General features: G+C 45.1%; 1 protein-coding gene across 3 annotated transcripts in view; it reads right to left on the reverse strand.

Moving 5' to 3' along the window:
- Positions 1 to 369: 369 nt before the first annotated feature.
- Positions 370 to 16144, reverse strand: part of UNC5C (unc-5 netrin receptor C) — a 351352-nt gene continuing 335577 nt past the window's right edge. For all 3 annotated transcript variants that reach the window (XM_072810537.1, XM_072810536.1, XM_072810538.1), the window contains 3 exons: positions 14201 to 14365; positions 7847 to 8025; positions 370 to 7048 (listed from right to left, as the gene is read on the reverse strand). In XM_072810537.1, coding sequence (XP_072666638.1) covers positions 6883 to 7048; positions 7847 to 8025; positions 14201 to 14365 — 510 coding nt within the window. In that variant the 3' untranslated portion in view covers positions 370 to 6882. The remainder of the gene's footprint in view (positions 7049 to 7846; positions 8026 to 14200; positions 14366 to 16144) is intronic.

Consider the following 16144-nt stretch of genomic DNA (forward strand, 5'->3'; position numbering starts at 1 on the left):
ACCCTGGATCTAGAAAATCAGAATCTCTGGGCCTGGGAGTCAGGCACTAATAGTTTCTAAGGCTACTTCCAGTGTGCAAAGAGGCTTGAGAAGCTCCCATTCTAGACTCCGGTCCCTAGGGGAGGTTGTGATTTCCAGCCTTGCAGAATCCAAGAGCTTTTTTTGCGCTACTGAAGAGACACAGGGTGACTCTTCACACAGAGGAGTGTTGGTATAAAGAAACAGGAGGGGGGCCCAGGTGGCTCAGTTGGTTAGGTGTCCAACTCTATCTCAGCTGAGGTCTTGATTTCAGGGTTGCGAGTTCAAGCCCCGAGTTGGGCTCCACACTGGGCATAGAAAAGAGAGAAACAAAGGAGGCAACACTCTCTGTTGCTTATAAATATAATTTATTACCTGTTTAAAAATTCTTTCTTACATTTTGTACATGTTGGCTGACAGAATAAATGCAGGCAATTTACAAACCGAGGGACTGCAGGAAAAAATGGGGAGAGGCAGCAGGGAGAGAGAAGAGGCACACCCAGAGCTAGCATCCCTCACCTCCACCACACAGCGGCATGGCGGATGGGATGCCCGGAGAGCACTCCTCCGCCAGGAAATTTCTTGAAAAGGAATTGCATAGAAGATACAGCAAGAGGGAACTCCACAACAAAAGAAGTGTTCCGTATCTGAAAAGCCAAAGTTGTGTTGTCGTGTTTCAAAAAAGAAAAAAAGTGACAAAGCACAAAATCTCAATCTGACATTTCTGCAGTTGAACTGTTCCAAAGGGAACAGCAGGTGGATGACACAGGCTCTTCGACACCGACGCCTGGGGATCTCTCTCTGGCAAACATTACCTGTCTTCTTGAGAAGGAGCAAAGAGGAAGGTCACCAACTTGCTACAGCTCAACATTAAACTCGGTGGACACATCCAACACTGACATCCAACACACACACACACGCACACACACACACAGTGATGATATTCCCTGCAATTGGGCTGAAATGCATTCTGTCTAGGGGGCAAGGGCTCCACCACCAATGGCAGGTCTAGGGAAGAGCGAAGGGGAGAATGCAAATCACTCACTCAACTTGTTCGGACTGCCATCCTCTTTTCACCCTAGGCCAGGAGGGGTACACATTTGAACTCATACCCCTATGATGGCATCACGTGAGACTTTAAGAATATAAAAAGGCAAAGGCATTTTCCACTGGCTTTTGATTTCTTGCTTTTTAAAGCTGTTCTAAGACAGGTTTGTTTTAACATGTAGAAGATAGCTCAGGTTGTGATTCCTGGATGTGGCCTCACCATACTGCTGAGGTTCACAGGTCAAGGGCTCATGGACTCCTAGGCTACTGCTCAGCGATCACCTGCCTACGGTTCACATTCTGCACTCCAGAAATGAGGGTTCCCCCCCTCCGGGTCAGTGCCATCAAGTTCAACAGCAGCTCTGATAGTGTCAATTCCAATAGATCTTTGGAATTGAAGGATGGCACATAGAATTTGAAGATATTTATAAGGGACCCCGAAGTCTCATGGTCTTCGGCAACTTATAGTTTCGCCGAGGCACAAATCTGAAATGGCAAGTGAAGAGGCTGGTATACAGCAGCAAACTCTTTGGCTGGTGGGCAGCTGACTGTATTTTGGGGCAGCTTCCTTGTTTAGTTCTCAATGACTGGTTGGCCACAGCTCTTGTGATGTTGTGCAGAGATTCCCAATTTGTGATTCTGGAAGAACTCTTCAATACCCGAGAGTCTCAGAACACAGCCAGCTGGGAAACGGCCTCTTAGGGTTGCATGGTTCTGGTCCCTTGTAGAGTTCCTGTTGGTTTGTACTGGTGATGCCTCCCTCAACCACTCTAAAATAGGTCTAGGGGCATATATTACATTTGGTTGAGTGGAGATCATTAATATCCCACCAAAAATTGATACAGGGAGGAGACAAGCCTACTGGAAAAGTGGGGAACCGTGAACTCTTTTGAAGACAGATTTTTTTTTTTTTTTTTTTTTTTTTTTTTAGAGGCTGGATTTCTGACAATGGGAGTGATCACAGGGCCAATTACTCTGATGGGTCGGGAAGTAAATTGTCAGTCCTAGCTCACAGGGAAAATGTATCCAGTGACCTACAATGTCATCTACCTGCTTTTCAAAAATAGCAGGTTTCAGGCATGAATTCTGGAAATACCTATGACTCCATTTGGCTAACTTGACCTGTAGGGTCACAGGTCTACATTAACATTGGTTGCAATGTATTTATTCCCCTTATGCCTTATTCCATAAAAAAAAAAAAAAAAAAAAATCATTACAGATGCAAGGGAAATCTTTCAAAGTGATAATTACAGCCAGAGATTATACAAATAGGTTTCTTAGGGTAGAGAAACAGCACTTCATTGCACAGAGGCAAAGATCTAAGGATTTTAGTCAACATTAGCTCAGTAAGGTTAAAAAAAAAAAAAACTCACAAAAACAAAAACCCAGAGTGTAATAGTTGGTCCCATGAGGCACTCGGAAGGTAAAAAAAGTTTTATTACCTTGAGATAATTAATAATAAAAATATTTGCCTTATCGGATCTATAAAATCTAATGCTCATTGACCACTATCATCTTTACAAATAATTGGCTTTTAGCAACAATATTCTGAATCACAAAAGGTCGTCTATTCTCAAAGAAGATGGATAAAACCTAGTTTCATTTCAGCTGTTTGCATGGTCATCCTTTCCCTCATTGGCCTTGGACTTGCACTGAGGTCTCTGTGTGAAACGGGTAACTTGTCCAGAGCAACTGCTCAGCAAAAGCTAAAGCTCACATTCAACTTGAAGACTGAAAATTCAACATGTAAACTTTTTCTACTTTCTTTACACTCGTTTTGCAGGTCCTTACATAGTTTTTATTTGCTTGGCCCCATGGGGACAGACCTTATACTGGCAAAGGCTTGTGAATTCTGGGAAGTTAGTGATCACCTTTACTGGCTCCCTTCCTCACACGCTGCTGACAAAAATGGACCAAAAGCATAGCTGCTGTGGCCCTGACAGTGATACGCATGGGGATACATAAGATGAGAGCCTTGTTTGCTCCTCTCCAGAAGTAAAATGGATTCCACCATCTGAATGCTTACTTTGAAGGTATCTAACTTATAGGAGAAATAGCTTTAAAAAAAATCACAAAATGTCTAATTTCAAGAGTGTCCTAAACTCAGACTCCATGACTTCTTCCTAAAGAATGGCTCTACTGTTTGAAAGTTGAGAGAGTAAAATCTCTAAAATAATTGCATACATGAAAATGGGCAATGGTCATACAGTTTAATATTGGATACCTGACCCAAAATGTTGCCCTGCCTTGGAAGAGCTTATATTGATCATGTGAGGATGGGGATTTTTCCTTTTAGTGGAGGTGAGTATCCAGGTTCGTGTCCACACAGTTTGTGAAAAGGCTGTTAGCTGTTATATGTTTGTCATCACCGTGAGTCCAGTCACCAATTCTGAATCTAATGTCTATTCCTTCCAGATCACTCTAAGGAAAACTGAATGAATGTGGTGAGAAGAAAATGAAAATATGATGAAACCTCTGCCCTTAGACAGGCAAACTCAGAAGAAAGGAAGCTTCTTTCTAGTCCTGGATTAGTAATTACAATTCTTGCTTCCTTAGATACAGTTCTCTCACTTGCATCTATAAAACATTTCAAAGTGAATGCTTTCTTACATTTCCAAAAATAAATATTAGAGAACTAAAAGTAAGAAGACTGAAAACATATAGAGCCCAATCAAAAATGTAAATGTTCAAAATGACAACTCTTCAGAAAGTGTTTTATACAGATACTTATGTATTTCTATCATTTCTATTACCAAAAACCAACTTGAGACCTATTGTGTGTGAAGGAGTTGATAACATACTCGCCTCAGTGTAATTTTGCTATGGGTAATTTAAGTAAAAAATTGTGACAATAAGAAAATGTATATTTGAGGTGAAAATTTACCCACATCTATCTGTCATAAAGTCCTGTTGACTCTTTAGCTATTAATTCCCTTTGTCAAACAACTTTTAGTAAATTGTTAAACTCAGGGTAGATTTTGTTGGGCACCACTAGATGGCACCATGCACAAGTGATAGGTGGTTTTCCACCCCCCCACCCTCCCCTCCCATCCAAATGAAGTAAGCATGTCCTTCCCCATAAGCTATATAGAAGCCCTAGGAATCAAAGGTGGGACATGTCACAAAGAATGATGAAGTGGCTCTCTGTGAAATGAACTGTTGGGTCTGGACCTTCTAAGTTTGAGAGCAATCTAACAGCTATTATTTTCCTCCAAAGGAGAAGGAAATCAGAATTCGTAGTGAAAATTATTTGACATAAAGGATGTGTTGTATGTAAGGGAGTTGCCATTCACCTGATGGGGAGCATAACAGGTTCCATGACAGATGAGTACCTCACTTATAAGGAATTAACCACTCTTCCCTTTTCACTAGGCATGGAAGTTCCTTTGAGCATCCTTCAGACTTCTAATTCTTGATTTCCATAGATGACAGCTCCCAAACCAGTAATGATAAGCAATCTTGAGAAATTATTTCAAACTGAAGTAATGAACAAGCGCTCTCTTTCCTCCTCCTCCTCTTAAAAATATCTATTTAAAAATCTTTTTATGTAGAATACAGTGTTACTATCTTTTGGTCAAATATGCATCGGTACAAACATCATCACCAAATTGTTTATTACTGCAATCTCTTCCTTTAACATTAGTGTAACATATATTTATGGTGCAGGCGTGGCCTGAGAGAGAGAGGTTATGGAATATACGCCTAATAGAGAAGATAAGGAACAAAAGGGGTGACAGAAGAGGCTCCATACCAAAGTATCAGTAGTTCCTCAATGATGAAGATGGAGGAGTCTTGGGAAAATCAAGAAGTCACCAAAACAGAAGAGAAAACATATGTGTAAAGAAGGAAAAAATATAAAATGATTTCTAATTCAACTGCGGTCAGCAACCTGTAACCCTCCAGCTCAAAAGTCAACCACAGCCATGTTTTGAAGGTTCTGATTCATCCACATGGGTGCTTGTTGTTCAGTTGTGGTTTGGCTACTGGGCTACCCTTTATTTATAAAATAATAAAGGCTACCCTTTATTTCTCACTTGCTGAATGATTTAAGTCCCCAGGTTAAAACAAAGAGCCGGTGACAGTTCTAAGGAAATGCTGTAGTTTACACAAAGTAGTCTTTGGACTACTTCCTAGTTAATTTTTTTTTTTTTTGATTTAAAAAAGTTTGATTAAGACAATAACAGAACATAATTTGCCATCAGTCAGGAAGGCAAGTGGTTCCAAGAGAAAAAAGAAAATGAACATAAAGGGATGCTGTCTCTTGACAAGCAGCACAAAGACAAGGCTTGAAAGCCTGACAAACAGGTTACAGGTTAGAATCGTCCTCTTTCAAGCTGAGACTGTTTAGAAGGCTATTGTAGCCTGGGCAAGAGACTAGTGGACTCTTTAAATGATCCAGATCAGAGCCCGTGGTGGTCCTCGGATTGATGAATGAGACTGGAGACATCACAGTAGAAGTCCAGCATTTTAGGACCCAGAGAATACCCACTACCTCCACCCCCTCTGTTTGACACGTGAGAGAACTGAGGTTCAGGGAGGCTAGAGAACTTTCCCGGGGTAACACACCTAGACAATAACAAACCCAGAGTGAGAACTGGTTTTCCAGTTGCCAGTTCAGAGGCTGTTCCTCTGAGCACACTGCCCCAGGGGGAGTCAGTGTGCAGTCACAGAACACCAATATTAAGAATAGTTTGTGAACTTTAGTAGAGAACGCTTCCCACAACAAGACTTGGAGGAAAAAGACCTTGCCAGAGCCAGCTTAAAGAAGAGACTGACAAAGCCAGCAAGCATTGACTTCGTTTCTGGGGCAGAGGGATACAAGAAAGAGAGAAGGTCAAGGAAGCAAAGCCTGTTTCATTAAATTGGTGACCACACCCACCTGATTATGTCAGAAGGTGAGGAAGGTCTAGTCAATATCTAAATACTAACAGCACTGCTAAGAAAAACAGAATTTAAAAGAAAATCCTTTTACTAGAATACTTGTAAATACTCATCAATAATAATAATAATGATAATAACGATACCTTAATAAAAAAAAAAAACTTCAAATTGCATCTTATAAACACACATGTGGTGAAGAAATGCTTGTTTGTGTGGCTGAACATGAATCACTGTCTTCCCTGCAATGCTACAGCTTTATTCCCAGAGGGTGCCCATCGCACCCTCAACGAGTAAGGAATCTTCCTTCTTTCTCCTTTAGGCTTAGATTCTCCACTTCCCTGATACAAACAGTAACACTGGTTCTACAAGTTCTAGAAACAGAACACCGATGGGAGGATTATCTGAGACACTTGATGCACACAATTTGTAGCAAAAGTCTGTGATTTCTCAGTAAATTACTAATCTGAAATAGACACAACAAACCGTCCACAGCTTCAACTTCAAATGATTTAAACAAAAATAGAACGAGCCATGGACAGTGTCTGCATCCCTGTCCAATTTGATGTAAACAACGTTTGTAGAAATTGGGTTTGTTAAGAAAGTTTATCCATATACCTGGATAGCAATAAAAAGCGTTTCCTAGGAAACTGTAAGATCCTGTACCACACAGCATACAGCCCAACTAAGAGGAAAATTAGGTTGATTTCTAAATTCAAGGTACAAATTTACACAATTGTTCTTAACTCCTGTGATGATGTCCGAGTGTAGTGGGCATGTGTGTCACCAGTTGGGTCTGCTTTCTCTCTCCTGCTTGCAGTCTTGCCTGTGAAACTCATCGGTCTAGGTCTACTCTGGATTTCCTTCTCAATGGCCATGCCCTGGTCGGCCACAGACCCCCTGTGCATTCCCATCTTGCGTTTCCAGTCCCAGCATGGGTCAATACTGCCCTTCTGCTGCTAAAGACACTACTGTTTCGTGTCTTCCCATTTCTTCCAGGACAGCCGCCAGCACGCTCAAGTTTCCATCTGGGAAGTTCTGTGCTTCCCAGAGATCCAGGATTACACCAGTTGGGCTGGATTTGGTGGCAAAGTAATTCAAGTACCTGTAATTGGGAACGGGAAAGTGTGCTGAGTGGTGAGATTTACAGATCTGTTTTCTCTGCAGTTTGTACTAAACCCTTCTGTGTCTCCATTTGTCTTTTTAAAGTATCTGGTCCCCCAGGAGAAGCTGTGGTTTACAGTGAGCCATCCTAAAGAACTAGCACACACTTAATTAGATCAGCCCCGGACAGGAGATGCGATGCTTAACTTTGTTAACCTCAACTCTGAGTAAGATAATTTAAGAGATGAGATGTCTATGGGTCATATCCTAAACAGGAAGTCAAGACACTTATGTTTTCTTTCCAGCTCAGGCTCTGATCATCTTTGACAGGTCATGCCATGTCCTGTGCTCGGTAGTGATGGCAAGAGTCCACAAAGAGGAGGCTCTTGAGCTGTCCTTATAACTCGGTATCAATGCGGTGATTAGCATGTTAATTAACCATCCAGCATTAGGTCTTGCTGGGCAGGAGATGAGGAAAGACAATCACTCTAAGTGAATGATATATAATTTAGGGGGATTTAGCCCATCAGCTTTGCAAAGTGGATCACAAAAGTCGATCGATACTTACCTTGTGAGATAAGCCCAGAATATCTATTCTCAACAATGTGTTTGCAAGACCAGGGTGCAAGATCCAAAAAAAAAGAAGCTTCATACAGGTTTGCAGAATGAAAAGTAAGTGGATGGATAGGAAAACCAAACCAAACTAAACCAAACACGAATGCTGCCCTAAATCTAACAGTTACCAGCCTCGGAGCTGTATGTCTAATGGAAACCAGTCCTGAAGCCTGGCCATACCCACCTGTCCAGGTTCAGCTTATGGGCCAGCATCCTCCAGTCGTGACCTCTCGTCTGTGGAGCGTCCAGGCTGCTACAGAGCTTCTGCCGGATAGGGGGAGGGATGCTAAAAGCACCGGGTCCCGTCATGGTGGTGATGGTGCTCGCTGGGTCCAACAGAGGCAGGTCGATGCCAGTAGGTTCCTGTAGTTCAGGCATAGAAACAACACAGCATTATTTCCAAAGACAAAAGCCATCTCTATTGAACCATACAATGCCTTGCTTTGAGCAATAAGAAGAAAATGAGTGCTATTCCTCTTGGTAAGAAGGCCTTCGCCCAGGCCGAAAGTGGTGACCTGGTTGAGAAGAAAAAGTGCGTTCTGTGCTGAGTTTGCATAGCCTTGGATGGACAGGTTTCGCTATGGACCGGGTGAGGTGGAAGCTCTGGTGTGATACGGTAACAGCTTTTCTCTCATCCTTTTCAGGATGAAAGAGGAGAGAGGACTATCAATACTCCTAAAGGTTTAGATTTCGAGAGGGGAGAAATGTTCAAAAGGGCAGTTCTTTGAGAATGAACAGATCTGAGATTAGAGAAGGCTGGAAGTTCAGAGTTTCTAGAAACTGTCTGACCCAGAGGGGAATGCCCTGGGCAAATGCCCAAGTAAATTCTCTCTCTAACCTCTGCAGAAGAAGAGTCAGTTCTGCTTTTGTTGAATCAGATGGAACACAGCTCTCCTCCAAATGGTATCAAATTAAGACTAATTTTTTTAAAGAAAATGATGAACACAGTAGATTGCCTTAGGGCAAGCGCTAATGGCATCCTCCGATTGCTGTACACCCTTATTTTTGTTAAATCTAATTTTAGGAGAGAAAACCATAAATTGGCTCTTAAAATAGTTTCAGCTCATAAAACAGCACAAATGCAAAATCTGAATTTCATCTGCAGGAGAACCTCTAATCATTTTCTGATCACTTCTGCTGGTTGGAAAAGCAAAAGCAAATGTTGCCTGGGAACTCTTAAAGCAATAAAAGAAAATCTACTTTATCTACTTTAAATGTCATCTTCCCCCCTCCCCTCTCTCTCTCGTTCTCTTTCAAAGCAGGTAACTCTTTGGTGTACATAAGTAGTTGCTGCAGGATAAACTAGCCACATACATTTTGAATCATCATGAAGTCTCTGGTGTCGTGCAGAGGGCTGAGCTCAGGGGGGGTCAGTGCCACCACTGCCCAGAGCCCCCCAAATCTGGTTGCTCCTGTGCCGTAGGCATCACCGCTGTCTGTGTCCCCAGCATGCTCTGTATCCTGGGGCCAGCTGCCAACTCTCACTGCTAGGCCTGTGCAATCCCACCGCATAGGGGCCATCAGGACTTGGAGGGCACATTAGAGCAAAACAAATTCTTTGCCATAATACACACGGTGGTGTTGGCTGTCATCACGGTATCTGGCCTCGAAACCCCCAAACTGGCAAACTGAGACTCTGAGGATCCCATTTGCTCCTCTGTGTTAGCTCCAGCACATACCAGGTAAAGGACTGGTGGGAATAAAACACATTAGTAGTAAATGGGAGTTGGAGTCCCTGAATGGGGAAGCGGCCTACAGATCTTTCCCCAAACCTGGCGGAGCTCCTTCCAAAGGACCCTGAGAAGAGAGGGCTTCTGACCTCACAGGCACAGGGCTTAAACTAAAGGGACCAGAAGAGTGACCTGGGGGCAGGTGGTGGTGTTTATCAACGGATTTATGTTGGGGATTTCTGAACCAAAGCCCTTCAGCACTTGTATTAGGGGGGAAAAAGTATGCAAGGGGTTGAGTAGGTGGCGGTGAGGAGAAATCACATGGTATTTCCACAACTTAGTGCCATCACCCAGGCTGAGATGCTTCTTCCTGTGTGGACAGTAAAAACAGGGCCTAGAAGGAAAGCCACCATATCCCCAAATGTGACCATCCCTTGCTGGCAAGGAAGGTTGAGTTTGCACTTTGAGGGGTCTGTTTTGTGTAGCTGTGACTTTGTTCCCCAGAGACTCTTCTTGTTCGTGACCACAACATCTCCTTATGGCTTACCTGTGGTCTCAGTCTGTCAGACGAATTCTTCCTGAAGTGCCACACTGATGTTTCTCCTTCTCTCTCTCCCTCTCTCTCATTAAGAACCATTAAATGCTCCTCCGACCACACAGAGTCCTCACTTTTACTCAGGCATGAGGGATATCTGCACCGCCTGCCTCATCGGCTGGTGGGAGGCTCCAGAGGTGATGCCTGTGTAGTACGGAGCCCGGCCTGATGTAGAGGGGCGGCTCCCTCCTCCCCCCACTGCTTGGCAATCAGATCCATCCCTTCCTCGGGTTGCCTGCACAGGACTCAAACTCGTCTCAGACTGTTCCAAGCGCCTTTTATTTAAGGCCATACCTCTGATTGTTCTTTTTCCCTTAATCTCTCTTGGGCAAACCCTTCAAAGTCTGGACCAAAGACGTGTCCTCATGCCTCCCCTGAGCAAAGCCACCCAAAGCCACCAACCTGGGACCTCTGGCAGCACTTTTCCCGGCCCACACATTCTGCCCTAGGCACGCTGGCCTTACTTATATGCTACTTCTTTTGATTCCTATGATTTCTTGAAGATTAAAGTATTGTTGTCATCCTCAGAATTCCTATGATATCAGCCCAGTGCCCTGCACAGAGAAGCTCCTCAATTCATATTTGTTGAAATGAGAGAAAATATTTTTCCTGCTATAGAAAGAGTCTGAAGCCGTCCCCTGACAGAAGCCCAGCGGTGTGTTGAGCTTCTTTCCAAGTAAATGTGACTAATAATATGGCTCTTTTCACTGTCAAATCCTGAAATGAAGGCAGGCATGCCACTCGGGAAGGTCTGCCACATATTCACGTTGCCGTCCTTTTCCTAGTGAGTTAAAACCTTCACCACTTTCACGTGACCCTCCGAGGCCCGAGTCACCAGCCTTGGCTACTGGGCCTATTTATTTCTCTGTGGATGAAATAGGCCCAAGAGGGCATAATTTCTTGTCTCTCTTATCAGACGGCCAACAACAGGCTTAGAGGTAAAAGAAAAATAGACATTTCCATTTCATCTAACAATTTCAGTTGCTATTCCTTCTGCCTTCACTTCCAGGTAGGAGTAGGGTTTACTCTCACAGAACACTTATTGCAATAATCGTTTACAATACCGGTACCATCTGTCTCTGATGCCATGATTCCCTCAGTTAAACATATGATTTTTCAACATTAGCCAAACAGCTGCTGTGGGCGACAGCACACGTTTTCGGCGCCGTGTGGGAGAACCAACTTTCCGCTCCCGTAGCCTGACTCTTCTTCTGGAAGTCACCGCCAAAGAGCTAGATTTTCCTAACGGTTGTTTAAACAGGTAACAGAAAACTGAAGAGTAAGTAGATGGGGTGAGTACAGCAGAGTGGTGTTACCTTGCACATTTTAAATATTCTTCTTCATGCACAAAATGTGTACAGAAAGCGGTCGTAAGGTCTAGCAAATGTGGGAAACTATAATCGTGACTATTATCCGGGAATCTATTCATAAAGCAGAGGACTCAGACTGCCTCCCAAAGTTCCACCTTTTCCTGGGTTCAAAGCTGTGAACTGAGGCAAGGTGTGATGAACCAAACCGGGAAGATAAGCTGCCTTCTTTACTCTGGGAACTAGTATTTATTCATTTACTTATTGAGATTTATTTTTCACTCCTTTATTTTTTCTAGTGGCTGACTGAGGTTTTATGATTTTGATAGAAAGGGAATCTAAAGTTTGATGACAGATGCCACAGATGGTCGAGGCAGAGTTTACTCAAGAACTCCGGAATCCTAACGGCATCAATGGAGCAGTACTGACCACCAGCAGCTGAGCATGTGCCAGGAGCCAAGTTCTGTTCAGGGCACCTACTAACATTCACTCGTTCGTCTCTCATGACACACCCCAGAGTTCATTTTACCCATGAGGAACCTGAGGCGGGATGGGGAGGTGATAGTTCATGTCCCAGTGGAACTGTCCATTTGGGAATTTCCTACCATGGGTCTCTGTGTAGAGCTGAAACTAAGTAGAAGGCCTGAAGAGACTTTAAATTTCCTCCTCTTCTCTACACTGATTTTTCCCTGGATGTTGATGGGTAATTTCCCTGTTACTATTCCCCGCATATCCCTCTTTAAAAAAAATAAAGAAAAGTAAAACCTTTCATTATTTACATTTGGGCATGCATTCGGGCCCCTACTTTTACTCCTTCAGACATTTTCATTCGTAGACTCCTTCTCTGTGAGACTAAAGGCTTTGTCTCTTGTTAAGCAGTCTCTGGCCAGAGCACCCAGCGAGGAACAACTGGCCAACCCCTGACATCCCCGCGGTCTATGTCAAGCACAGCCTGGTCTCCCTGGGCGGCAACAGGTCCTTCTTGACTGGAGGGGCCAAGGGCCACGGCTTTATAAATGACTGCTGGTGAGTGCCTTGAGTGGTGGGCAATTGGGGAGGGGGCAGCGCATTCCTGGCAAGTCAGCTCATTCTCATTCTCGGAAGACAGCACTTTGGAACTGCAACCCCAGCCCACCTGCCAGCTAGCCCTGTGACCCTAGGAAGGAGGCCTGTGCAGGAGAAAGAAACCACAAATGGCCTCTTTTCTCTGTTTGGTTATGCTTTATCAGTCACAATATACCCCTACCCGGAGCTTTTGATGGGGATCCAGGTCTCAGAGCTCTCCAGAATCAATTGTTCAGAGCTGAGCCTTGCCCCTCTACGTCAGTACCCAGCCCCACATGTCCCCAGTTCCCCTCTGTGGGCTGCACGCACCCGCATTCAGATGCTAACCACAGCGGTGGGGCTCAGTGACCCAGAAGTAAAAGCAGCAGAGTGCCCCCTAATCCCCAAAGTCATCTGACTCCAGTCATTTCTGCCCTTCCCTCAGTGACATGTGTTCCTCTGCCACAGACGCACCAGAGGCTGGCCTCTCTGCCACCAAGTTGCAAAAGAACTCATCTTTCCTCTACGTTGGCACAAGGACGAAAGTCCTTCAGTTGTGATGGCACTTTGCAAAACTGGGCTCTGCGATGGGCGGGGGGTGGGGGGGAGGCCCTGGCTGGGGGCTGGGGCTGGGGCTGGGGCTGGGGCCTGGGTGTTAACCGGGGACCGGACAGCTCCCTTTCACTCGGGCCTCGCCTCACCCAGCTTTCATCACACAGCGAACGGTCGGTCACACTGAACAGAAAGCAGGCATCAAAGGAGCAGACGTCCTCGCCCCCCTCCAAAATCCCGCAGCCTTTGTTGTCACTGGAGCTGGGGGGTTATTGAACTTTGCAGACCTGCTGGGCTTGGAGAGTGAAAACACCCTCCGGAGCCAGCAGGGGTGGTGCCGTGCGCCTGGGAGACAGGGCCTGCGCCTGGGGCCTGAGGCCGGCGGTTGCCATGGCGCCCTGACACCGAGATCCTGCCTTATGAATGTCACCGGGGTCTGTGACTAAAGTTGTTTACGAGGCGAAAGTCTCATGGAACCGCAGCAGGACGTGGTGGCCGCGGCTGGGCTGGGCTGGGCGGCTGTGGGAAAGAGGGCTGGGCCCGGAGCCTGGTGCTGGGGGACACGTGGGGCGCAGCCACACGGGGCGGGGGGCATCTCACTCGTCACCCTGGTGTCACCGTGGTGAGACCGCGAGGGGGAAGTCGCCTTCGAACTCATCGACTGTCCTGCCGTAGTTTTGAAATAGGACAGTCCTGGGCTCTGGTGGCGCAGCCAGCGGCTGGAGCTGGGCTCGGCCAGGCCCCGGGAAGCGCTGCCTTCCGACCATTTGGCCCCTTTCCCTTTGTTCCTCCCTGTGGAGGGGCTCCCCTGTTCCCAAGGAGGACGGGAGGACCGGGCACCCCGAGGCTGCTCGGGGCGAGCCACGCCGCGTACGCGCCACTTACAGTCTACCTGACGCCTGAAGTTCGGGTCTGCTGTAAAAAAGTTACAACGTGACCTTAGATTCATGTCATAAAATACAAAAGACCTACTCTTCAAAAAGGATTTCCTATTATATTCTTCTATATAGCCAGCTCCCTGAGTTCACTAAAAATATTATCCTATTAATAAATAGGACCCATCTAAGCGTTTCAGGACTTCCTACATGGCCTCTGCTGAGACACCTTTACCCTCCCCGCCCCCTCCCACCCCTTCCCAAGGTCAGTCTCTCTCCTGGTTTATTTTTTCTTTTCTTTTTTAAAAGATTTGATTTATTTATTGAGAGACACAGAGTCACAGGCAGAGTTGGAGAAGCAGGCTCCGTGCAGGGAGCCCAACGTGGGACTCGATCCCGGGTCTCCAGGGTCACGCCCCCGACCGAGGGCGGTGCCAAACCGCCAAGCCACCGGGGCTGCCCTCTCTCCTGGTTTCCGAGGCAGGAGCTTCTTACCTCTGACACGGTGCAGTGTAGCTGGAAGATCTGCCCTTCTCCTTCCACCTGTCGCACGCAGAGTTTGCAAACCAGCTCCACTGTGTTCAGGCTAAATCTTTCCAGGGTGAACGTGCAGTGGAGGTTTCTCTGCGACCCACTCCAGATATGATAAAAAGGAATTTCCTAGAGGATATAACAATGTAAACCACAATGAAGGACTAACGCCGAAAACAACTCTCAGATACCACACTGCCAAGTACTTTTCTTAGGAGTACTTTTCTTAGTATTATTCTATTAATACTCATGACAGCCTAGCGTGGGGACATCCCAACCTGCTTTTTGAGAAAGCCAAGGCCTGCCTGGAGATGTTAAAAACCACCACCACCACCACCACCACCACCCCAAATCTCACAGCTAGTAAGTGGTGGAGCTGAGATATGAACCCAGGGAGTCAGCCTCCGGTGTCTCTATAGCTAACCAGTCTGCCACTTCTCTATCGTTTACAAGAGAAGCCATTGTATGCGATTTTTCAAAAGTTTAGCAAATTCCCAAAATAAAACCTACACACTCCAGTCATTGCTCATTAAAAGGAATCCCTGCCGTGGTGTTCTGGAGAAAAGCAAAGAAAGTCTAAAGGGTAAAGCACTGATCCAGCTCCCTTTCATGCCTGTACGCTCCCTTTGCACAGGACAGGGGAAAGCCAAAACCCACTGCAAGCGGGTAACCGTGGGCCCGATTAGCTGCCGCAGAAAATCCTTGGCCTAAAAAGCACCAAGCCTCTAATGAGCCCATCCCAGAATCTTGTTTCCATAAAGTAAAGTAAAGGAAAAAAAAGAGGAAGGAAGGAAGGAAGGAAGGAAGGAAGGAAGGAAGGAAGGGAGGGAGGGAGGGAGGGAGGGAGGGAGGGAGGGAGGGAGGGAGAGAGAGAGAGAGAGAGAGAGAGAGAGAGAAAGAAAGAAAGAAAGAAAGAAGAAAGAAAGAAAGAAAGAAAGAAAGAAAGAGAAAGAAAGAAAGAAAGAAAGAAAGAAAGAAAGAAAGAAAAAAGAAAGGAAGGAAGGAAAAAAGAAAAAGAAAGAAAAGAAAGGAAGAAAGAAGAAAGAAAGAAAGAAAGAGAAAAGAAAGGAAGAAAGAAAGAAAAGAAAGAAAGGAAAGAAAGAAAGAAAGAAAAGAAAGAAAGAAAGAAAGAAAGAAAGAAGAAAGAAAGAAAGAGAGAGAGAGAGAGAGAAAGAAAGAAAGAAAGAAAGAAAGAAAGAAAGAAAGAAAGAAGAAGAAAAAGAAACTACTATCGTAGTTAAGAACAGAGGCGGCTCTGGAGCTGAATTCAGTACAAATGAGAACATCCTTCCCTTGCTTATGTGGTGCTGTGGGGTAAGTTAACCTTCCCAGGCCTCACTTTCCTTATCTGTGAAAAAGTAAGCAAAAGAGCACCTAATCATGACCTGCTGGGGTTAATCAAACCCGATGAGATAAATCAAAGTGCACGGGTATCTGGCAGATGGTAACAATTCAGCCAGGCGTGGCTTGAACTAATATCAGATTATCATTGTTATCAAAATAGTATTTTCCTTTATGATTGCACAAAGGATACTGTTCATAAAAGGGTAAGATTTGTGGGGTTTTGTGGTGATTGCAAAATAAGGGAGAGAAGAAAGCAAAGGAAGAGATTTAATAGCAAAGTCAAAAGCCTGATCCCTCTACCAAGTGCTGAGTTATACAGAAGAGTCTGGTAGGCACCCCCTTGTGAAAGCTCCAGGGTGTTAGTTAGCAAGCTAAGAAATTTGTTTCCTACAATTTATGTGTAAGTACTAGACATACAAGACTAAGAATGAGCTGGAAAAAAATCCTCCTTCACTCTTAGTAATGTTCACTGACTTATACCAGGAAGTCACAACCAGTGGAGCTGCAGTGCTGGGTATAGGATCGGATTTGCATGCAGGTAGAGAGGGATATGAAGCTTATCTA

This window comes from Canis lupus, chromosome 33, assembly GCF_048164855.1.
Source record: "Canis lupus baileyi chromosome 33, mCanLup2.hap1, whole genome shotgun sequence".
In the NCBI taxonomy this organism is placed as follows: domain Eukaryota; kingdom Metazoa; phylum Chordata; class Mammalia; order Carnivora; family Canidae; genus Canis; species Canis lupus.